This window comes from Jaminaea rosea, assembly GCF_003144245.1.
Source record: "Jaminaea rosea strain MCA 5214 unplaced genomic scaffold BDZ90scaffold_4, whole genome shotgun sequence".
NCBI lineage: Eukaryota > Fungi > Basidiomycota > Exobasidiomycetes > Microstromatales > Jaminaea > Jaminaea rosea.
The window spans coordinates 274326-295330 of record NW_020289978.1 but is presented as its reverse complement, the minus strand read 5'-3'; the positions used below and the strand labels follow the sequence as shown (position 1 = coordinate 295330).

General features: G+C 58.7%; 9 protein-coding genes across 9 annotated transcripts; 5 read left to right on the top strand and 4 right to left on the bottom strand.

Annotated features, from left to right (window-relative positions):
• Positions 1 to 254: 254 nt before the first annotated feature.
• Positions 255 to 1961, top strand: BDZ90DRAFT_259408 (hypothetical protein; the record flags this gene model as incomplete). The annotated part of the gene is made up of 1 exon (XM_025508158.1): positions 255 to 1961. One exon carries the CDS (start codon positions 255 to 257, stop codon positions 1959 to 1961), a length of 1707 nt encoding a protein of 568 aa, XP_025362973.1.
• Positions 1962 to 2190: 229 nt separating this feature from the next.
• On the top strand, positions 2191 to 4232 carry BDZ90DRAFT_231354 (acetyl-CoA synthetase-like protein). The gene has a single exon (XM_025505825.1). It carries the CDS (start codon positions 2250 to 2252, stop codon positions 4074 to 4076), a length of 1827 nt encoding a protein of 608 aa, XP_025362972.1. The 5' UTR covers positions 2191 to 2249; the 3' UTR covers positions 4077 to 4232.
• Positions 4233 to 4296: 64 nt separating this feature from the next.
• Positions 4297 to 5458, bottom strand: BDZ90DRAFT_231352 (HSP20-like chaperone). The gene has a single exon (XM_025505824.1). The coding sequence runs from the start codon at positions 5395 to 5397 to the stop codon at positions 4429 to 4431; it is 969 nt and encodes a 322-aa protein (XP_025362971.1). The 5' UTR covers positions 5398 to 5458; the 3' UTR covers positions 4297 to 4428.
• Positions 5459 to 5848: 390 nt separating this feature from the next.
• On the bottom strand, positions 5849 to 8190 carry BDZ90DRAFT_231350 (alpha-ketoacid dehydrogenase kinase). Its single transcript, XM_025505823.1, has 5 exons — positions 7795 to 8190; positions 7570 to 7715; positions 7060 to 7486; positions 6897 to 6983; positions 5849 to 6818 (listed from the first exon to the last, which is right to left on the bottom strand). Coding segments are annotated over exons 1-5 (1551 nt in total). The 5' UTR covers positions 7797 to 8190; the 3' UTR covers positions 5849 to 5929.
• Positions 8191 to 8480: 290 nt separating this feature from the next.
• On the bottom strand, positions 8481 to 10523 carry BDZ90DRAFT_146309 (Per1-domain-containing protein). Its single transcript, XM_025503502.1, has 3 exons — positions 9848 to 10523; positions 9643 to 9773; positions 8481 to 9566 (listed from the first exon to the last, which is right to left on the bottom strand). Exons 1-3 carry the CDS (start codon positions 10380 to 10382, stop codon positions 8526 to 8528), a joined length of 1707 nt encoding a protein of 568 aa, XP_025362969.1. The 5' UTR covers positions 10383 to 10523; the 3' UTR covers positions 8481 to 8525.
• A 2730-nt stretch (positions 10524 to 13253) lies between these two features.
• On the top strand, positions 13254 to 15128 carry BDZ90DRAFT_250814 (hypothetical protein). The gene is made up of 2 exons (XM_025507712.1): positions 13254 to 13768; positions 13854 to 15128. The coding sequence occupies exons 1-2, from the start codon at positions 13507 to 13509 to the stop codon at positions 14831 to 14833; spliced, it is 1242 nt and encodes a 413-aa protein (XP_025362968.1). The 5' UTR covers positions 13254 to 13506; the 3' UTR covers positions 14834 to 15128.
• On the top strand, positions 14842 to 15542 carry BDZ90DRAFT_146276 (hypothetical protein). Its single transcript, XM_025503501.1, has one exon. It carries the CDS (start codon positions 15106 to 15108, stop codon positions 15490 to 15492), a length of 387 nt encoding a protein of 128 aa, XP_025362967.1. The 5' UTR covers positions 14842 to 15105; the 3' UTR covers positions 15493 to 15542.
• Positions 15284 to 18721, bottom strand: BDZ90DRAFT_274111 (hypothetical protein). Its single transcript, XM_025508826.1, has 3 exons — positions 18359 to 18721; positions 18209 to 18289; positions 15284 to 18132 (listed from the first exon to the last, which is right to left on the bottom strand). The coding sequence occupies exons 1-3, from the start codon at positions 18642 to 18644 to the stop codon at positions 15593 to 15595; spliced, it is 2907 nt and encodes a 968-aa protein (XP_025362966.1). The 5' UTR covers positions 18645 to 18721; the 3' UTR covers positions 15284 to 15592.
• Positions 18722 to 18905: 184 nt separating this feature from the next.
• Positions 18906 to 20347, top strand: BDZ90DRAFT_278729 (putative RFC2-DNA replication factor C, 41 kd subunit). Its single transcript, XM_025509115.1, has 4 exons — positions 18906 to 19045; positions 19125 to 19400; positions 19469 to 19612; positions 19704 to 20347. Exons 1-4 carry the CDS (start codon positions 18957 to 18959, stop codon positions 20332 to 20334), a joined length of 1140 nt encoding a protein of 379 aa, XP_025362965.1. The 5' UTR covers positions 18906 to 18956; the 3' UTR covers positions 20335 to 20347.
• Positions 20348 to 21005: the final 658 nt, after the last annotated feature.

Below are 21005 nucleotides of genomic sequence, written 5' to 3'. Positions count from 1 at the left end.
CGGAGAAGGACAAGGTGAGGTGTGTGTGATGGTCAATGAGGGGCAACGAAGGAAGGAAAGAAGGTCAAATGCCGCACGGGCCGAGTCCAGGCGGACCGAGACCGCGAGCGAGCCGTCTTCTCCGTCCAAAATTGAGCTCAAGTCTGTCTGTCCAGCTTCAATCTTGCTTCCCTTTGCAAAACTACCATCGCCCGTCACCACAAAGCTAGCAGCAGCAGAGGGGAAACACACGCCCCCGACTCACTACTGGCGCCATGCCACTCAACACTCCCGCCCTCACCACCCTTCTCGCCTCCCTCACATACCGTCCAGGCCTCGTCGTCCCTCACCTTACCATCCCGAACCTCTCGTACCTCTCTTGGCAGCACGCCCATTCCCTAGGCGTTCGATCCATAGTCGTAGACAAGGACAATTGCCTTACCGCGCCGCGATCCGACTCGTTGCATCCGGACCTGGCGCAGAGCTGGAAGGAGTGTCTCGAAGTCTTCGGTCGAGAGAATGTGCTCATTGTAAGCAACTCGGCAGGTTGTGCTGGGGAGACGGTGGGGGCTCAGGTGGTTAGTAGGGAGCTGGATGGGGCAACCGTGCTCGTACATCAGGAGAGGAAACCGGGCAAAAGGTGCACGAGACAGGTTGTCGAGTATTTTGAGGGAGTGGCTGCGGCGGGAGAATCAAACGCAGAGGCTTCTTCGTCAACCTCAACCCCTTCTCCGCCTGCGACACCACCTGCCGGGCTGCTCAGGAGGTTGCTCAGCGCATCTTCGTCCTCCTCTTCGCCATCACGACCCCTCGCCGGGCATATCCTCGTCATCGGAGATCGCATTACGACAGATACAGTCCTAGCACATCGCATACAGGACGTCTTGCGACGTAGCCAGCCCACAGCATCTTCCGCTTCGGCAATTGGCTCATCAATAGCTCCACAAGCAGTCGCAATTCTCACTACTCATCTCTGGGCCCACGAAGGAGCACGTAATGCTTTCATGCGCCGCCTCGAGCGGTGGTTACGTACAGCCTATGTGAGAAGAGGGATCAAACCGGGCCAGGTGGGCTGGAGGGGCACGGCTGCAGCGACAGTGGAAGAGAGGCAGGGGCAATGGTGGAGGGGCATCACCATGGGACCGCCGGAAGAGTATGAACCTACGGGGGCGCGGTCCGCTCCTATTTCTGCAGAAGGAGCAACAGAGGCAGCAGCAGCGGAGGTGCCACAACGGCCACCGCCTCTGAGGGACCCAACCCTCTCGGTTCTCCTCTCTTCGAGAGTGCGTCGCCTTTCATTCCTCCCTCACGGCGTGCGCTCCATCCTCGCCGGTGTTGTCAGCAGCGATTTGCTCAGCCGTACCGCCGCCTTCTTCCGAGATGGTTGGCTGCTCATCTTGCGAGGCTGTCGGGAGGGGCTTAACAGGCCGGGCTTGGTCTTCGGACAGGAGGAGCAGGTGCAGAGGAGACGGAGGCATACGATGGGTAGAGAGTTCAGCGGGATGGGCGCTCAGACGGGGCAAACGCGCCCACGAGCGGACGAGTGGACTGCGAGCACGCCGTCAGCACGGCGCTCCTACTCGACGAGGCCATCGCCTCCTTCCAATAGCAGCGCAGGGCGTACCATGCCTCGACCCTACCTTTGGGGCACCCTGGCAGCAATGGTCCTCCTTCCCGGAGCCTTCATTTTCGGCACCTCCCTGAGCTCGCGCGAGGATGAGGCTCGTACAGGCGAGGCCGCTGAGGTGGACGCAGCAGTCAAGCGTGACGAGGCCGCAGCCAAGTCACAAGCGGAGGTGACTGGGGAGACAGATAGGACGAAACAGGCAGAGCAGAGGCAGCGTCATTCGAGGTTGGGCGAGTTGGAGAAGCGAAGATATGAGATTGATGAGGGACTGCGGGATGTCGAGACTAAGATTGCTGTGATTCGAGGAAGAATGGAGAGGGAGAGAGCGGGGCGAAGAGAAGATGTGCAGAAGTGAAGTGGAAGGAGGGACCTGCATTGAATCCTAGATGCCATCGCATTGCAGAGAGATGAGGGGTCTTGGTAGCCTCGCGACGCGAGGGTCAGTGCACGGGACCAGCAAGAAATCAGTCGCCGCGTTTGCCGGTTGCCGCTGTGGAGACCGGGACGTCGAGTGCGGGGGAACGTCAAGCGGAGACACGGGAGAATGGCTCGATTGATGGATTGCTTGTCCACTTGCCATCGAGACCAACTCAAAAGGCTAATCGTCGCGTCGTCGTAACCGTATCTCGATAGAGCGGGCACGATGGCTTCCAGCTCCTACATCCCTCCTCCCTCCTCGCAACCACCGGTCTCTCAACCATTTGGCCTGCGCCTCTCTCCCCTCCCTCATCATGCGCACAACCACAGCCCCCTCACTCCCCTCTCATTCTTATTGCGGGCTGCACTGATCCACCCAGACCGGCTCGCTCTTGACCATCCAGAGCGTGGCTGGCAGCTCACCTTCTCGCAGTGGGCGGCGCGTAGCTTGTCATTCGCATTCGCCCTTGCCGGGTGGGAGGGCAAGGGAGCACTTGAGGGATGGAAGGGAAAAGGGACCAGAGTCGCCATCCTATGCCCAAATGCGCCCATGATCCTAGATGCGTACCATGGTGTTCTCGCTGCGGGAGGTGCTGTCGTCCCACTCAACTACCGCAACTCGAAGCAGGAGCTGGGCTACGTACTCGAGCACTCGGGCGCGTCTATCATCTTGGTCGATTGGGAGTTGAAGCACCTAGTTGAAGGATCCAATGGCCAAGGACGTACAATCATAGTCAGCCATGATTCTGGAGGGCAGGACCCTACAGATCCGTACGAACAGTTTCTGTCGCATGGTCGTTCATTGTGGGATGCCGCTCAAGCAGCAGAAGACCGGGAGTTCGGCCCATCAGCTCGGAGGGACTGGGAGCTCCTCACCACAGTAGAAGAGACAGACCCGCTCTCCGTCTGCTATACCAGCGGTACTACCGGTCGACCAAAGGGCGTCGTGTCCACGCATCGCGGCACGTACCTGGCTGCCGTTGCAAACGCCCTCGAGTCCCGGCTCGAAGCTACCTCGCGGTATCTTTGGGTACTCCCTGCTTTCCACGCCTGCGGCTGGACATACCCCTGGTCATGCACTCTCAGCTTTGCTACTCAGCATGTTCTGCGGCGCGTAGATCCGGCGACCATCTGGCAGGCATTGAAGACGAGCGGGGTAACGCACTACTGCGGTGCGCCTACGGTGCATATCTCTCTCGTGCACCACAGCGGGGCGGAGCGCCTCCCACAACCAGTCTACGTAGCTGTGGCAGCTAGTGCGCCCACAGCTGACCTGCTCGCAAGGATGGAGTCGCTCAACCTTGTGCCCGTGCACGTGTACGGGCTGACAGAGACGTATGGGCCGATGACGCGACGCTATGCCGCGGATTCCTGGTCGGGGCTGGACGTTGAGTCGAGGGCAAAGTTAATGGCACGACAAGGCCACGCATTCCTCACCGCAGAGGAAGCTAGAGTGGTACGAGTAGATGCGGCAAAGGGCAACGAGCCCGTACGAGACAGCAGAGGTCGTCTGGTAGACGTGCGCCGCGATGGCACTGAGCTGGGCGAGATTGCCATGCGAGGCAATATAGTCATGCAAGGCTACTACGCGGACCCTGCTGCCACATCCAAGGTAGTGGTAGGCAGCACAATAGCCAAAGGAGGTGGCGATGGGGAATGGTTCCTCTCAGGGGACCTAGCCGTGCGTCATCCTGGCGGCGAAGTAGAGATCCGCGATCGTGCAAAGGATGTGGTCATCTCTGGAGGAGAGAATGTCAGCTCATTGGCCGTGGAGAGCGAATTGGCTACACACCCTCGCGTGAGGGAGAGCTGCGTCGTTGCACGTAAGCATGAGAAGTGGGGAGAAAGGTGTCATGCTTTCGTTGTGCTGAATGATGCAGAGGAGGACAAGGGGAAGGCGATTACGGGGGAGGAGCTCAAGAAGTGGTGTAGAGGCAGGATGAGCGGATTTGCCGTACCTGAGTGGATTGACGTGGTGCAGGAGTTGCCCAAGGTGAGTTGCGGAAGGGCGATGAAGGAGGGGAAGAGGATGAGAAGACGTATGTTTCACTGACTCGATACGCTTTCCCCCTCTGACTCCCTCGCAGACGTCGACGGGCAAGGTGCAGAAGAATATACTCCGCGAGAGGCTTAGCAAGCTGTGAAAAGGGTTGGGAAAAGGTGGTTCGGGCCGAGGAGTGTAATGCTGTCACTTGATCTGTATACGTGAATGATGACTCGAATTCGTGAAGCTCGACTATGAAAAGAGAAGAAGCTTGAGCGCTGGCTGAATACGTGTATGAGCGATGGCGATGATCGCTTCGGCCATGCTTGTCGTGCTCCAGAGCTGATGGATATATGACGTCGTCTCCTGCCTTTCCCGTTTCCCGCGACTCTTCAAATCGTCCAGTGCCCCCTTGACCACCTCACTCCTGCACCTCCTCGATCGTAACCTTCCTCTTCTTCACTTCCTCCTTCTCCTCCCCTTCTCCATTCTTCTTGGTCTCCTTCTTAGGTACATTGATACGAAGCAGTCCATCCTTGAAGCTCGCCGAGATCTTGTCCAGCTCAGCGCTCTCGGGAAGCCAAAGGGAACGAGAGAAATGACCGTAGAGACGCTCCGTTACGTGGCCGTGGATGCGAGGCTGGGCCTGCTTGTCGCTCGAGGTGGAGGAGGAGGTGGCCTCGCTGGCATTGTCCCCGCCCTTGCTGCTGCTTTTCTTGGCGGAGGCGAGGTCGCGGGAGTCGTACTCCTTCCTCATCTCCCCCTCGATACTGATCGTTCGGCCTTCATCGTCCACGTGTACCTTGACAGCGTCGCAAGGCATGCCGGGGAGTTCGGCGCTTAGCTGAAACTTGTTTTCGTCCTCGTGAACGTCAATGCGGGGCGAGAAGGAGGAGAGAGTCGAGTGGGACAAGGTCGGGACCTTGGCTGCTGTGGCGAGGGCAGAATGGTTGGGAAGCAAGGGCCCAGTGAGGAGAGGACCGCCAAAGACGCCGTTGCCGTAGTCGTTGGCATTGAAGAGCGGATGGCTGAAGAAAGGGTGGTATGGCCAAGTGGCAGCGGCCTGACGCTTCTGCTGCTGCTGCTGCTGGGCGAGAGTCTGATGATGACCTGCGTGCTGTCCGCTGCCCTGACCCTTGGCCACGGTCGAGTGTTTGCTTCCCTGTTGCTGCTCGTGCTTCTTGCGCTGCTCCAGCTCGCGATGCTGGTCCCTCCTCTGTTGCTCGATGTGACGATGCTGACGGGCGGCAGCCTCCTCGACGTCGTGAGCGTTGTCGTACACGAAAATGGTGCCGTCGTCACGGTGCGGACCAGAAGGGCCAGAGAGAGGCGACGTGAACATGAGCTCCAGGATGGAGGGGGCGCGGGTGAAGGGAGTGTTGTAGGACATTGTCGACGCTGTGTGTTGCTGGTGAGGTGTCGGCTTCGTGTGTGCTAGCTTGCGGCTTTGGACACAGCAGGTGAGTTTCTGCTCTTTTTTGTACCCTTGCTCGACGTCATCAGGTCGACGGAGCGCGACCATCGAGGTCGGCAGTGCGTGGCTCGTGCACGGGGCGAACGCTCTCGCAACTTCGTGCGCGTCCTCACGGGAGCTCGACATTGCCATCGCAATATCTCGCCGCCGCCGACGGCCGCCGACGAACAACGAGTCAGTCAATGGCGCCCTGCCGCCCGCTGTGAGCTGCAAGCGAAAGCCGCTGATCCCCCAGATCACTGCCTGCCGCAGGAGCGAGGCGGCTCACTCGCTAGGCCGCAGCTAGCTGACAGCAGTCTAGCCAAGCCTCACAGGACGACGAGCTAGGTGATCAAGATTGTGCAAAATACAAAAGACAGAATAGAAGCCCAAGACATTCCTACGTCACAACGGCCGCTCTTGACGCCTCATGGCAACGGCTCGCTGCTGCTGCTCAACCTACTCAAGCTCAGGTAGCAGTCAGCCCCGTATCCCTCCCTGTCAAGCGCGGGAACGAAGGACGAGAGGAGATGGTCAGCTCATAGACTCTACCTGCCTGCCGCCAGCGCGCCCGTACCCACATTGAGATCAACTTCAGATCGCCCCCAAAGTAGCGCGCGTACAGCCTGGCCAAGGGCAGACCATACCCAAACCCAGCCATGGGCGCCTTGAAGTCTGACGCATTGAAGTCCGGGTCTAGATCCTCGCTCTGTGCCGTCGTGTACATGTATGTCCAGACCAGATTCATCTCGCTCCTCGGAATCCCTCCACCCTCATCAGAGATCTTGATCGTGATATCCTCCTTTCCCTCTACCACCACTACCTTGATTGGTGGGAAAGACTCCTCATTCTCCACGCCGTAGCGCTCCACCACAGCACGCAGCGAGTTCTTGAGGAGCTCGAAGAGCATATGGTTGAGGTGGCTCGGCACGTACATGAAGGTGAGATTGCGCGGGCACACCAGCTGGACGGGTGGCCCCTTGAAAAGGCCATAATGCTCCTCGCAGACGAAGCGAGCATTCTCGATCGCCTCATGCGCCATGGCCCCCACGTTGGTGTTGGTGCAGATGATTCCCACGTACTGCTCTTGCTCTGGGTCCTCATGTCCCCCAGTGCCCGCCTTGGCGGTGCCAGGGGAAGAGTCGCCGAGCGGATCTCCGTCGAGGGTCGTGGGTGTTGAGGGGGACGTGCGGGCGAGGGCGATGTGCTGGCCAATGAGGATGCGAATGCCTATGCGGGAAAGGTAGAAGCGGTCCAAGAAACGCTGTACGTCTGCTTGGATGTTTTCGCCTTCACGGGCACGCTTGTATTCGAGGACGCCTTGCGCTACCGTAGTGACGACGGCGTCGTGGCGCTTCCTGGCAGCGATAGAGAGGCAGAGGAGTAGCAGGTCAGCAGCCAGCTTGTCGTACAGCCTTGCTGCCCGCTTTACTCACTTGATCTTCTCGAGACATCGCGTAAATTGCTCATTGTAGTCAATGACCTCCGGAGGCCACTCGATGCCAGACAGGTTGGCGTAGTACCTGTGTGCAGGGTCAGGCGCGAAGAGAGCAGTCAGCGCCATGCCGCTAGCTCCCAGGACACTGCCTGCAGGCTCACCTATTCGCAAGCGGCACCCTCTTCTTGGTCCAGCTTCCATTCCCACCGTTCGCACTGACAGTAGCGCACGACGCACCCCTTCCAGCCACTTCCCCCTCTTCTGCTCCATCCTCCATGCTAGCCATCTCATCAAACACCGGATTCGTCGTCGTCGTCCGATCCATGATCATCTTCCCGTTACTACCACTCCCCTCGCCTCCACCGCTACCGTTGGGATCTGAGGCGCTGGTGGATGGGGCTGATGAAGGATTTGAGGGAAATTTTGCTGCGATAGACTTGGGAAGGCGAGGCTTGGGAAATGTGACGAGCTCTTCGAAGGATTGAGCGTACCAATCTTTCACTCGAACGATTGAGGGCATCTTGTTCAAGCCGTTGGGTAGCTCGTCCAGTTCTTTGACCCTGTGCGCCAGGCGAATGGGAAGCTCCTCTGCGGGCAACAGCGTGGGACAGAATATAGATTGCAGTCAGCGATGGAGTCCAATAGACTGCTGCTGGCTCGACACTGCTCACCAGCTAGAAAGGTGCCAGCTTGAAGAATAGTACCCGGGTTGGGATTCCTGCCAAACTGGACCATCTGGCGCAGGGAGATGCCCGTCTGTGGGAACGAGGCAAAGTGGTGCAGCTGCGACCATGCTTGCGGTGAGATACGGTAGGGCCTAATGAGAGAAGAGGAGGTAGGAGGAGGGCACGTCAGGACTGAAGCATGCTAGGCTGCTCATCGCAGCATACACTCACATGGTCGAAGCGGGTGAGAGGATCGGGAAGGGTGGTGGGAAGTGTGTATCGTCCTATGCCGGACTAGTGGATACTATGAGATCGCCGGTGATGAGGGTAGCATCCAGACTTGATGGTGGCTAGATTCAAACAATTGAGCCGGATGCTGGAGTAGTACAGCCGGTGATTGGGTGACTGTTGGCAGAAGTCAGGCGAGCGAGCAGGGCGGGGTGCTGGAGCGGTCCAGCTTCTTGGGATGGGTTGCTCGATGGGAACGACGCTGGATTAGGGCTGTCCAACAGTGTGGGTGATTTGCTGTCTTGCAAGATGTCCAAAACTGGCTGCGTCGAGGTCGTCGTTGCTTTGATTGGCAATTGAGTCACTCTTGGATGTCGAGGTGGTGGACAAGAGGGCAGCGGACGCGGGAGGCGGGAGGCGGAGGAGCCGCCCAGCGGCAGACGGCCATTTGCGGGGAACAGACACAGTCTCAGCCGACGGCCGGTCCACTCGTCTCGTCTGAGCTCGTCGAGCGTGAGTCGATGCATCCATTGACGCCAACGCCGCCAGATCCGCGGGGGGCTGAGATCACGACGGACAGGATTCTCGAGCTCTCTGAACGCAGACATCGTCGATCACGAGTGCAGCGCACGCTCGGCGACTGAACATTGACGCAAGGTATTTCTTTTGAAAGAGAAGGATGAAGTCCTGAGTGGGTCCGCTATCCAAATTTCGTCCCGACTCCTCCTGTCCGATTAGACGCCCATGCGTTCTGACAGCTCGTCGCTCTTCTTCTCAGCGCCCTTTCCCCGCTCATGATGATGGTGATGCCCACCGGACCCATTCTCACCACCACTATGCGAGAATGAGCTCGACGACCCGCCAGCAAGACCTCCACCACCATTCGCACTGACTCCTGAAGAGAAGCCGGCCCGATTGGCCAGCGCCGTCAGGCTATCAGTGAGGGCCGTCAGCTCAATATTGCCCGCTGCCCTCCTCGAAGTCCGCTGGATATTAGCCCCGATGGGGCCAGCAGTCTGTCTCGCCCAAGCTCTCGCCTTCTGCAACGCACCCAACCATGGGCCAGCCAGCACCTCCTCCCTCAATGGCTCCCCAATCCAAAAGGCGTTGCTCACGCACTCCTGTGCATCCTCAATGATCCAATCGTACCACATTGCCGCTATCGGGACGGTGGCCAGGTGCCACAGGGCGTGAGCGTCGAGGGCGCGGAGCAGAGGCGGGAAGTCGAGGATCTCGAGGCAGGCGGCGAGGGTCAGGAGGAGAACGATGAGGCGAAGCCGCCTGCGTGCCTTCTTCGATGTCGAGGGGAGTTGCACCTTTGACGAGACGGGGGCCGGCGGTGAGCCGCCGTTGGGCGTTGTGAGGCCTGAGCCAGGCTTGTGAGCTCGTAATGCCGCGCGGGTAGCGTAATAGGGGTCCCTCGACCCGTCCGGGAAGAAGCCAGGTACGAGCGAATACGCCAGCCAGAGCAAGTTATGCCCAAGTGCTAGGAGCACGTTGACGGTCATGTTGTACGAGTAGTCGAAGCGCGACGCCAGCGAAAGGTAGAGAATATGGAGCGCCAGTGCTGCTCCGCATACCTTGAGTGAGAGGGAGAAGCGTGGGTCCTGCGGTGCCATACGGAAGAGGCGAGCAATAGTGAAGAAGAAGCCAGAGAGGATGGCCGCCCCTGCTGAGAAGTAGTCCATGCGCTCCGTGAACGATTTGTCCCGCGCGTGGAAGATGGCTGACCAAGTCCAGGCGTTGCAGCTAATGAAGGCGTGGGCGAGGTAGACCTGTGCAAGGGGAGGAAGGGAAGACTTCGTCAGCTCGAGGTCCACGACTCTTCCTTGACTGGCTGCATGGACTGACCAGCTTCAGAGGGAAGACGTCTGGCAGCTTCTTGCTGAGGATCGGGATGTACTTGACATGGACTGCCAAATTCATCAGGCTGAACAGCACGCTAAGCGGCTCCTGCGTGCCGAGAACGCGGATGAAGACCCCTGGCGGTGGACAGGATGTAGATCGTCAATCGAGCTGCTCATCAAGCTGTCGACTTGCACTCTGATATACTCACACTTGCCGTGGTACTGCACCATCTGCTTTTGCACCGGTGTCAAGGTATCAATAGCCGCCTTGATCCTTGCCTGAATCCTCTCATTGATCTCCTTCCTGCTCGCGCCCCTGCCTCCCGACGCAATTGCGCTCTGCACCTCTGCCCAGACACTACTCTTTGCCTCATCCTTGATGTCCTTGACCCTTCCAAACGCATCGTTGGTGACGCGATGCGTGCAGTGGTACGCACAATCGTCTGGACATGTCCAGGCTGTCAAGCGCAGGACGAAGGGTAGCTTACTCGGGACTACTGTGCCATCGCCATCTGGTGCCATGACCTCGTGAGGAAGCGGCCCGCATACGTCTGCCGTACATGAAGAGACGCAGTGCCTGTACTCAGGTGACCGATCTCCTTGTGACGCTTGTGAGAGTGGGAAAAGAGCGCAAAGCACGAGGACAATGAGGGTGGTGACAAGCGTCGTCCGTCTGGAGCGGCGGCGTGGTGTCGCTGCTGCTCTTGCTGAGGAGCGAGGTGTTGATGGGCCTGACTCGTTCATTGTGTCGAGAAGAAAAGAAAGAGAATCGGGTCTTGCTGAGGTGCCCCGAGCCGCTGAGAGAGAGCAATGATAGCTCAGGCACGGCCCGCAGGTTGGAAGAAGACGAACGAGGATGGGCCAATTGACCGCGATGAGCTCAACGGACTGTTGAGCGCCTTGTCCGCAGGGCTGCGTCGAGAAGAAGGTGAGATGATGAAATAGAGGGTGCAGACCTGTTTGCTAATACCGTGTGGCACAAGGCGAACGAGGGCGAGGCAGATTGAATGCTGTGTGGGGAGCTCCGATGTCTTTTAGCAGCGACAGACAAAGCCGTCGACCGTCGACTGGCTCCCTCCGTCCCGTCCGCCAACATCCATCGCGTGGCAGCGGCGCCGCCCGCCGCTCTTTCGTGTCGCGGCCTACGGTGATGGCGACGAAGAGAAGGAAGATCGGTCGAGCGAGAAAGGCCAAGAGGCGATGTCAAGTCGTGTGTACGAAGATTGCGAAAGTCGACTGCCCAAGACATTGAGGGCGGTGAGTGGCGCTGCTCATCGAGACTTCAATTCACGCTCGGACCAGAGTCGCTGTGACATTGCGAACAGGACGCGAAGACCGTGCTTCACGACGAGGTGAAAGGGCAAGCACACACGAGCAAGGAGCCCTAGGATCGAGACAGACGTACGAAATTACGGAGTGCTCTGTCTGCGTCAAAACTGTTGCGCCGAGAAGAACGATCGACCCCTTTCCCACCACCTCCCCTCTTTCATTGCAGATAGGACGAAACTTGCAATGTCGAATGCTTTGCTTCGCTCGGGTCTGACCTGGCCATGCCGTGATGCGAGAGGCTCACGAAAAGATCACTGAGCCTCAAATCCGTAGCTGGATTCGTTGAAAGCAGCCTTCATGGAGCATCGCAGAGGTCAAGCTGTCGATGCGATTCCTTGCCAGGGTCAGATGTCGCCATCTCTACACTGCTCGGCCAGTACACGTTCGGTCAGTAGCGTCGTATTTGAACCCGCAAGCGCAGCGCATGGTCGAGAGAAGCGTGCTGGCCTTGAGAATTTGGCCTGCTCCGGTCCCACGCTTGGAGCTCGACCCTGTTCAACAACCTCCAAGCGGCAAGCGTTGGCGTGGCGTGCGACCTGGTGGACAGACCATAGCCCGTAAGGGCGTCCAGAAGGCAGAGCAATATCTGGGGCCAGAGCGGGGCAGGCACGCACATCTGTAGGGGGCCAGATGGGTGTGACCCGGGAAGCAAGGCGGCGAGCAAATAGACTTCAGCGAGGCAAGGATCTGCGGCCGGCGGTGAGGAGAGGAGCTACGACGAGGACAGCTGCCGGTAACCATAACCTTCTTGGATCTATGAGGCAATTACATTTCAAGCTTGACGCTCGCCTTCATCAGCTTGGGACAGGAAGCGTGGCCGTGCTCTCTCTTTTCCCCCTCTTCCTTCCCTGCCTTAGCGCGATGCGAGTCTTGACCACGAGCAGCAAGGTAAGGCCCTGCTAGCTGCCGGCGTGATCATGGCTTGAAAGGCTCTCATATCGCCAGAAGGCCGGTCATGTGGGCGATTGTGATTTGGCGTTGGGCAACGAGCATTAGCAATGAAGCGCCCCCGCTGGATCTCAAAGCGGGAGAAGGCGAAAGACGAGATTGTACCCGTAGCGAGGCAGCTGCTGGCTGCTGGCCCTGCTCCTCAGCCGGACAAGCCGGATTGACCGGCTGAGCGTGGGCGGCCGGCCGGCCGACTGACAGGGCGGGCTTGGGTGGGCTGAAGACTATCGCTTCAGTCGATGGACCATTCTTCTGCATCTGCTACAGCGCTCCCGCACAGTCATCAGCATCACGCTGAAGAGGCGAGGGCGTTACAGGGGTCGGTGACGAGGCTGAGAGATACGCCCGAATAATGACATGCCGAACGAGATGAAAAATTGTACACGATGGTCCTCGATGGCAATGTCAAGGACCTCATCATTGACGCCGTGAGCACGAGCCTCTTCCCACATTTCCTGGGGGCTCGGCGAAGGTCCAAGCGCGCGACTGTGAGGAGATCATCGGCTGAAGGATCCAAGCTCGCGAGGCGTTACGCGATTAGAGGGGCGATGGCTAGGTCGAGGTTGAGGTCGAGGTTCAATCTGAGGGCGTCTCAGACGGGCTGACTGAGTTGAGTTGGACAATCGGACGCCGCCCGCGAAGTGGCCGCCCGCCGGCGTTCTCCCTGACCTGGACGTGGGAAGAAACGCAGCGCCTGGCTGAGGTGGAAATTCAGCCTCCCCCTTGCTCTCTCCTTGCAGAGTCATCACGCTTTAGAGCTGCTTGCCTGTCTGGCCGACTGCCTACTACGGCTTCCACAGCTCATCAGGCGCGGCAGCGAGGCGCAGATCAGTGAACCTTCAATCTCGTCTGTCTGCTTTTACGGCCCACGGGCCTCCTCGATATCCTCATCCAACGCCGGCTTGCCCCTTTCACCGGTGGCCCCCTCCTTTTGACCTCTTGCAGCTACACCCAGCCGTCAGAGCTGTCGGCACTGTGAGCTGCAGATGAGTGCAGATTGAGCGAGGAGGGAGGGGCGAGAAGGAGGCCCAGCCGCTGCCCCCGCTCAGATGAAGAATTGATCTGCACGCGACTTGCCAAGGGCGAAAGAGGGCGAGAAGAGGACGATCAGCGCGTGATGGGGCCGGCCCAGCTGGACTAGCCTGGCTGCGATTCTGCGTTGGGAGTTCGGTCAGTCGACGCGTTTCATGCGAAGAGATGCCTTGATTGCCTTGCCCCTCAGTCACCCCCGAACGCGATTGCGATGGATCGAGGGCAACAGCGCCGATTGGATTCAGAGCCTATAAGGGGACGCATCGCCGATCTGACACCCCATCCCATTGTCTCGTAGTGTCTCTCCCTCTCTCGTCCCTATCCCGCCTTCGTCTCAAAGTTCGCGCTCGCCGAACCTTGGCATTGGTGACAGCCTTTCAAACAAACGTACCAGCGACTGCCTCGAAGTTTCAGTACGCCACGCATCCGGCCGTCGTTTAACTGGCGCCTATCATCCACGAGTCGCATTCAATCTTGAGCATCCTTCAATAAGGTGCGCCCGCAGCCCATCCTCTTCATCTATCACCGCCCTCCTCCTTTATCTGCTGCTGCCGCCGCCATGTCGACCGTAATGGTGCCGCAGGTGTTCCCGGCCATGGACCTCAGTCTTGGCTGCATGTTCATCGGTCTTATGCTGAACGTCTTCCTCTTCGGCATGTCCATCGTACAAGGTTACATGTACTTTGTCAACTTCCCCAACGACAAGATGTTCATGCGCGTCTACGTCGGCGTACTGCTTATCGCAGACACACTCAACTGTGTTCTAGACTGCGGTTTCATGTATCAATACCTCATCAGCCACTTCGGAAACCTCGAGTACGGTGAGCAATGCCAAGCACCTGTCGTCAAATGGCACCTCGAGCATGTAGCTGATCTCTTTCCCCGCACTCGCGCTCTTGTGCACAGCCTCGAATGCCAACCCACTCTTTGCCGCCGACCCCGTCCTCACCGGCTACATTGCCTTCACCTGCCAATGCTTCTTCGCCTGGCGCGTCTACCGCCTCATGCACTCGTGGTGGTGCCCCGCCCTCATTGTCCTCACGGGCGCCACATCCTTCCTCAGCGCCCTCGGCACGACGATTGGCGTCACAATTGTCAAGACGTTCAGCGAGTTCCAGAAATTCCAGGTCGTTGTCATTCTCTGGCTCGCATGCGCCGCCTTGGCCGACATGATCATCACCGTCGCCCTCGTCTGGACGCTGCGCAAGTCGCGCACCGGGTTCACGGCTACGGACGACGTCATCACTCGTCTCATCCGCGGCACCATCCAGACTGGTGCGGCGACTACTATCTTCGCCTTGGCCGACTTGATCCTCTTCTGCGGCTCCACCACGACGCTCCACTTGGTCTTCAACCTCCCCCTCGCCAAGCTCTACGTCAACTCCCTTCTCTCGACGCTCAACGCTCGCACCTTCCTGAGCAACACCCACGCTCGCCCCGCCGCCAGCTTCGACGTTGTCAACAACGGCACCAACCGCGGGTTCCGTGGCACGGGCCTGGGCAGCGGCCAGGACACGCTCTCTACTGGCTCGCCCACCAAGCCCTCCTTCAAGCGCGCCCTTGGCATGGGCGGCGCGGCTCAGCGCAGGCAAGACAACATCGAGCACGGCATCCAGGTCACCACGGTTGAGGAGCGCTTCGAGGATTCGCCCTATGCCACGAGCGACTTCCACCACCACAGCCACAGCCACAACCAGCACCCCATGCCCCGCCGTCCCCAGAGGGGTCCCGACGTCGGCTTCGCCATGGGCACTGAGCTGCACCAGATGCCTGCTCTGACCCACCAGACGTCCCGACCAGGGTTCAGGACGATGGACTCCAACGACACGCTCGCGCAGGCGCGAAAGGGGTCCTCGTCCGATGACGCTCTGCCTCACGCCCGCTAGACGGGTGTGTGGTAGACTTGCTAGAAGAGCGCAACGGTTGGCAACGAGATTGTTGCTGGGTTTTGACGCATTCAATTGCTCCCCCTTCGTCTCGTTCCCCCTCCGTCCCTACTGCGTACTCAGGTAGACGCCCGTCTATTATACACATATACAATACACACGCGTGCTTCCCTTCTATTCAAAGCGACACCCTATACACTCTCCACAAGCTCTCCCCGGACTACCACTTTTCTGTAACATTATGCTTCCTCCTCATACCTTTGCTGATAGTCATGCCATCTTTGCTACTACTCACAATAACGCTCCTGCGAGCCCGCATCAACTCTGCCGTGATGAGAGTCGGCCGTCTTTCAACTGACCCAGTCAGCGTGATGCTCGCGCACGCTGGTTTATCACATTGCATCGCGATCACGATGACAAGTCGGATGGATGATCACTCATTGCAATCAAGTCCAGTAAATCTGGGTCGTCAGCGAGACGAGACTGTTGACGCCCACCTGATCGATGCTTCCTTTGTTCGTCGCTCTACGCCGCCCGCTCTCATCTCCGATGGATCGCGACTGCCGAGCCTGTGTGATCAATTGACGAGGCAATCCAAACTTGAGACGCGGCCAATACTGGATGATGACGATGGAAGTGATGTATATGCTCAAAGATAGGGAGACAAGTAGGCAGTCAAAGCCTGAGTTCGCTCTGATCGTAATGGGGTCATTGGAGCGGCACGCCTTGCGGTATCTATGTCCATCCCGTCTCTCTACGCTAAACCTGTGTCAATCTGCCCCTCCACTCCTCCCTGACTCTCCAAGGGCTATCCTGTTTCTTCCCCTCTCTCTGCGCCACAACGTCCACCGTCTCTGTGATCTTCTTCTTCGTGACGCCTTTGATGTGCTTAAGGTCGCTGAAGAGTCGATGGACTACTACGGGCTTGGTGTCCTCCATTCCTTCCACGCTGCGGATGACTGAGCAGACAACTTCGTCTGGCAGGGGCAGGGATGCCGGTGTTGAGGCGGTCGGAGTTCCGTTGAGGGGAGCGGCGGACGAAGAGCTGCTGGCGGACGATGATGACGAGGCAGCCTCTCCACTTGACAGAAGCGCGTCGAGCGGTCCCTTGAGCTTGGGCGCTGACGAGGAAGTCAGTGTCGAGCCTGGCGTCTCCGTAGTAGGTGCCGCGGCCGCTGTGCCCTCAGCACCACCGGCCTCCTTGACCTGTGCAGCTACGTCCCCACCAACGAAAGTAAACGGGTCCAGACCCGGGTACGCATCGTTGAGGAACTCCATCTGGTAGCCCGTGAAGGCCGTATGCGCCGGCTCAAATATTTGCTCCTCCCAGCAGGGGCCGATGGTCATGGGAACCAGCTTTGCAGTAAAGCGACGTGAGTTCTTGACGACCTTCTTTTTCTTCTTGTCCTTGCCGCCGCCAGCCTTGAATCCCTTCTTGCCTCCTGTGCCCCCACCTCGACCGGGCAGAGGGATGCGTCGAGGAGCCGCGGCGGGTGTTTTGGAGGACGCGGCTTCGTGGCGTCTGGCGATGGGGGAGAGCGGATTGCCAAGAGGATCCGTCTCGAGGACGTCGCTCATGTTGTCGTCGTCGTCCTCCTCTTCCTCCCCGCCTGCAGCCCCTTCGCCCTCGTCCTCCTCCAAATCATCAACAAGCCAATCATCCATTTCATCGCTTCCGTCTTCACTGACGCTCATGGCGTCCTCACCGTCATCTCCATCCACCTCCTCTCCCTTCTCATCGTCCCCCTCAACCCACTCCGCCTCACTATCGTAATTGTAGTCCAGCGCAACCGGGTCCTGCCGGAGTGGCTGACGACCAGAGATCATGTTGGAGGGGCGGGTCCACGTACCGAACCAGCCTGGGCGCAGGTCGGTAGCAAATTGAAGAAGCTTGATAGGGACCAGCTTGCGGTCTTCGCGCAGAGACTCGAGAGCACGGCGGGCTCGCTGCTCCACCTCGGCATCGTTCGCGATGGCGGCGTTGTCTCGAAGGCTGATGGCGTCGCGAACGCTGAGAGGCGGGCGGATGGAAGCACGCTCACGCTTGCGAGTCTGCTCCGTGGTGGGAATAAGGCTTGCGAAGGCCTCTGAGCGAGACAGCTCGGGCTGCTCTGCTGCCAGAGCACGGTCGAGCGCGTCGAGGTCGACGACCTTGCGGTGACTGAAGCGGTTGATAGGCGCGAGGTGCTTGTACTTGACGGGAATGAAGGCGCGTTGGAAGTCGGTCAAGCCGTCGTCGGGCTTGACAGGCGTAGCTGGCGAGCCGCTCTCCCTAGCAGCGGATGAGACAGAGGTGGAAGGCTTTCCAAAGAAGGCTGAGAACTTGTTGGCAGTCTGCTTTGTGAGCTCTTCCTGCTTGCGCTGCTTTGCTTCCTTTTCTTCCTTGCGTAGCCGCTTCTGCTCTTTCTCCTCCTCTTTGCGCTTCTTCTCAGTTAGCTGCTCGGGAGTCAGGTTGTCCTCCTTCTTTTTGCCGCTCGCTGTGGCCTTTTTCTTCCCATCGGCTTTGCTCTTCTTTGTTGGTGAGGTACTGTTGCTGTTCGACCCGAGACTACCTCTGCGTGAGCCGCCGCCGTCATCATCGCTGTCGTCTTCAATCACTACGACGCCCGAATCGGCTTTTGAGCTGGCCTCGGACGCCGTCTTGACAGGGGAGCCAGTGTGGTCATTGTCGTCGACAGGAGGTACCTGTGGCTTGCTTGATTGCGCTGTTCCAGAGCTGCTCGCTGCTACTTTGGTGTTGGCTGCCAATGGTCCAAACGTCGTCGCTTGTGTTGGTGCTTCTGCGGCAGCGGCCTTGGCGCCCTTGCCTTTCTTGCTATTCAACAACTGCTCACGCTCCTCGTCAGAGAGAGCATGAAAGAGCTCGAGCGCCCTTGCTCTCGCCTGCTTACGTTCTTCACGCCTCTCTATGATGTCGTCTTGTCGCTCAGCAGGCAGCAGCGTTAGGTCGCGCACCTCCCAGCGCCAGATCTGAAGCGCGGCGGGTATCGAAGTGGGAGGGGCAGTAGACGATGAAGCCACGTCGCTGGGGCTGAGACCGTAGTTGACCCTCTCTGCTATCTTGGCGATCGTCTGCTCGAGGACAGACAGCGGGAGCTTGTCGACGGCCTGGCTGGCCTGGCTTTGAGATTCGTCTTCCTCAGCGAGAAGAATCTTGCCTCTGATCGTCTTTGCGAGGGCCGCGGACGTCTGTTCGCTCTCGTGGACGTAGCGGGCGATGAGGGGCAAGCTGGCGCCGTCAATGGACGAGAGAGATTCTTCTGCGTCTTGAATGTACTTGTTGTTGAATTCAAGAACGTCTACATGGCAAAGAGGACGCGAGTGTAAGTGCAATGTTCCCCACTTACGCGTGTTCACTGGGGCGCAAGATCTTACCTGCGAGGTGGGCAGTCGTATTGGCGAACTTGTGTGGCTTTTGCTTGAAGACAAATTTGCCGGCCTTGAGCTGAACTTCTTCTGTGGCGGTGATGGCGATGATAGTCAGCACGCTGACCGCTCCATGTCGCGTCATCCTCTCGAGCTCACCTTGTCCTATCTTTGCTTTCTTGGCGATGGGCTGCTTTGGACGAGGTGGCGTCCGGAACCCGTCGCTTGTCGCAGTGACCTTCTCATCCACTTCTGCTTCGTAACCATCGTCATCTGCCTCCTTTTCAGTGATCTTGTCGCCTGCTTTCCTCTTGGTCGACGCCAGACTAGATGGTGACACGCCAGGGGCATCGCCCATCTGGACGTCTGTTGTATCGCCCTTAAGCCGGTTGACGTCTGCCTCGCTCATGATGGCGGGCCTGTCCTCGTTGATGCTGTGAGACATGCAAAAGCACCTCTCCGGTAGCTCAGCTAGGGGTACCTGATCGTGCTGATGAGGGTGGTGATTGGTGACGGTGATGGAGTGAAAGCTGGGAAGAGTCGAGGGCCCAGGGCGCGCCTCACTCGAACGCTCACGCCGCCAGTCCGAAATGGGCGTCGCGTCGCGAGACGGGAGAGAGCGTCAAGCTCCGCCCAGAGGCAGAGAGAGAGGCGGACAGAGAAGCAGCGGGGGGCGGACGCGGCGGCGAGAAGCTCACTCGATGCTAACCAACTCAACGCTCATTGCCGCTCAGCTTGTTCAGCACCATCGCCCACGATGAGCATGAGCATGTTCGCAAACAAGCCAAAGGCAAAGGCGGCAAAGGATGACCGGCCGCCTGTCGCAAGGCCGTGGGTCGAGAAGTAGTAAGTGGCGCACCGACTCATCCCGCGCTTCCAGCTCGGAGACCCATGCTGACCCAACCTCGTGCTCCCTCCATCGCAGCCGCCCAAAGAGCATCGACGAAGTAGCAGCACAAGAGCACACCGTGAATGTTCTCCGCAAGACACTGCTTTCCAGCAATCTACCCCATATGCTCTTCTACGGCCCACCAGGAACAGGAAAGACGTCAACCATCCTTGCCCTCGCTCGCCAGCTCTTCGGACCTGAGCTCTTCAAGTCGAGAGTCCTGGAGCTCAATGCCTCCGATGAGCGTGGTATCAGCGTCGTGAGAGAGAAGATCAAAAGCTTCGCCAAGCTCGCCGTATCGCACGCCGACAGGTGAGTGGGCTCGATGATGTTGGAAGGCGCGTGATGGAGCTGACTTGAGATGGTTCGTACATGAACAGCGACTTCCCCTGCCCGCCGTATAAGATTATCATCCTCGACGAGGCAGACAGCATGACCCAGGACGCACAGAGTGCGCTGCGTCGCATCATGGAGCAGTACAGTCGCATTACGAGGTTCTGCCTTGTCTGCAACTACGTGACCAGGTGAGTTGCGCCCTCTCTCTCGCCTTTACCCTCTCCTCTGTCCCCGTTGTATGCTCACCACCGTCTCTCACTTTTTCGACCTCGCTCGCAGAATCATTGAGCCTCTAGCGTCACGCTGCAGCAAGTTCCGCTTCCGCACGCTGGACACCACATCCACAAAGGATCGCCTCGAGTACATTGCTAAGGAGGAGAACGTCTCCTTCGAGAACGGGGTTCTCGACACTCTCATCAAAACCTCGGACGGGGACATGCGACGCGCCATCACCTACCTCCAATCAGCCGCCCGTCTCCACAGTAAGGGCGCCGTGGGTGGCGATGGGGAGAAGGCCTCCTCCGCCACGCCGGTCACACCCATCTCCATTGTCGAGATCGCCGGGGTCGTCCCGCACAGCGTAATCGTCTCCCTATGCGACGCCATGGGTCTCGACGCGCCTCCAGACTTCGAAGGGGACGCAGCAATGTCTTCTGGCAACAAGCCTCCCAAGGCCTCATTCGAAGCCGTTCACTCTGCTGTACGACATTTGGCCATTCAGGGCTATTCGGCCTCTCAGCTCTTGACGCAGATCCACGACTATATCATCGAGCATCCAACCCTCGAGGCGCAGAAGAAGGCAAAATGTGCTCTGGCAATGGGAGAGGCGGACAAGGCGCTTGTTGATGGGGGCGATGAGGAGTTGCAGTTGCTGAATTTGTGTTTGAAAATGATGCGGGCGCTGAACTAACGTGAGGGCGAGGAGGGGAGAATATAGAGGAAGGGAGGGCAGCGATGGAGAGCGACCGAGAGCGCTTACTTCGGCCGTCATGTACTTGTACCATCACATCCACGCACACTCGAAGAGAGACAATTGATCACGTGGATCTCATCAGCTTGAGCGCAAAGAGAGCACATCTGATTATTCCACGACGCCAGAGATAGATGGATGATAGTAGCTAGTATACAAGGAGTCGATGAAACGCGTAGACGTAGGGGCAGGAGGCGCGAGGATGCGCCGCTCAGCGCATCTCGAAGCTCGCGCTCGACCTCTGCGGTACATGTGTGAGATCCAAGCGTTGAAAGGGCTCTGAATTGGAATGCCAGTAGAAGGCAGTAATACGCCCACGGGAGGGGCGTGATGCGCCAAGATGATCTGATGATGTAGACGGGGCGAAGGGGGATGCCGACGACGGACGCGAGGATGTCGCGCCAGACGGGCGGGTATCGCGGGGGCGACCACGAGGTGTGGAGCTGACGTTTCCTGATGCTGTTGCTGGTGTCACGTATGCTGCGTCGTCAGGCAGGCGAGTCGGGCATGGCGCTTCCTCCTCTGCAGCGTTGGGGATTCCCCTGCCCTCCCCGTCCATGGCCATGACCATCTCCATTGCTCTTCCATCCTGCTCCTCCCTTCTCCTCAAT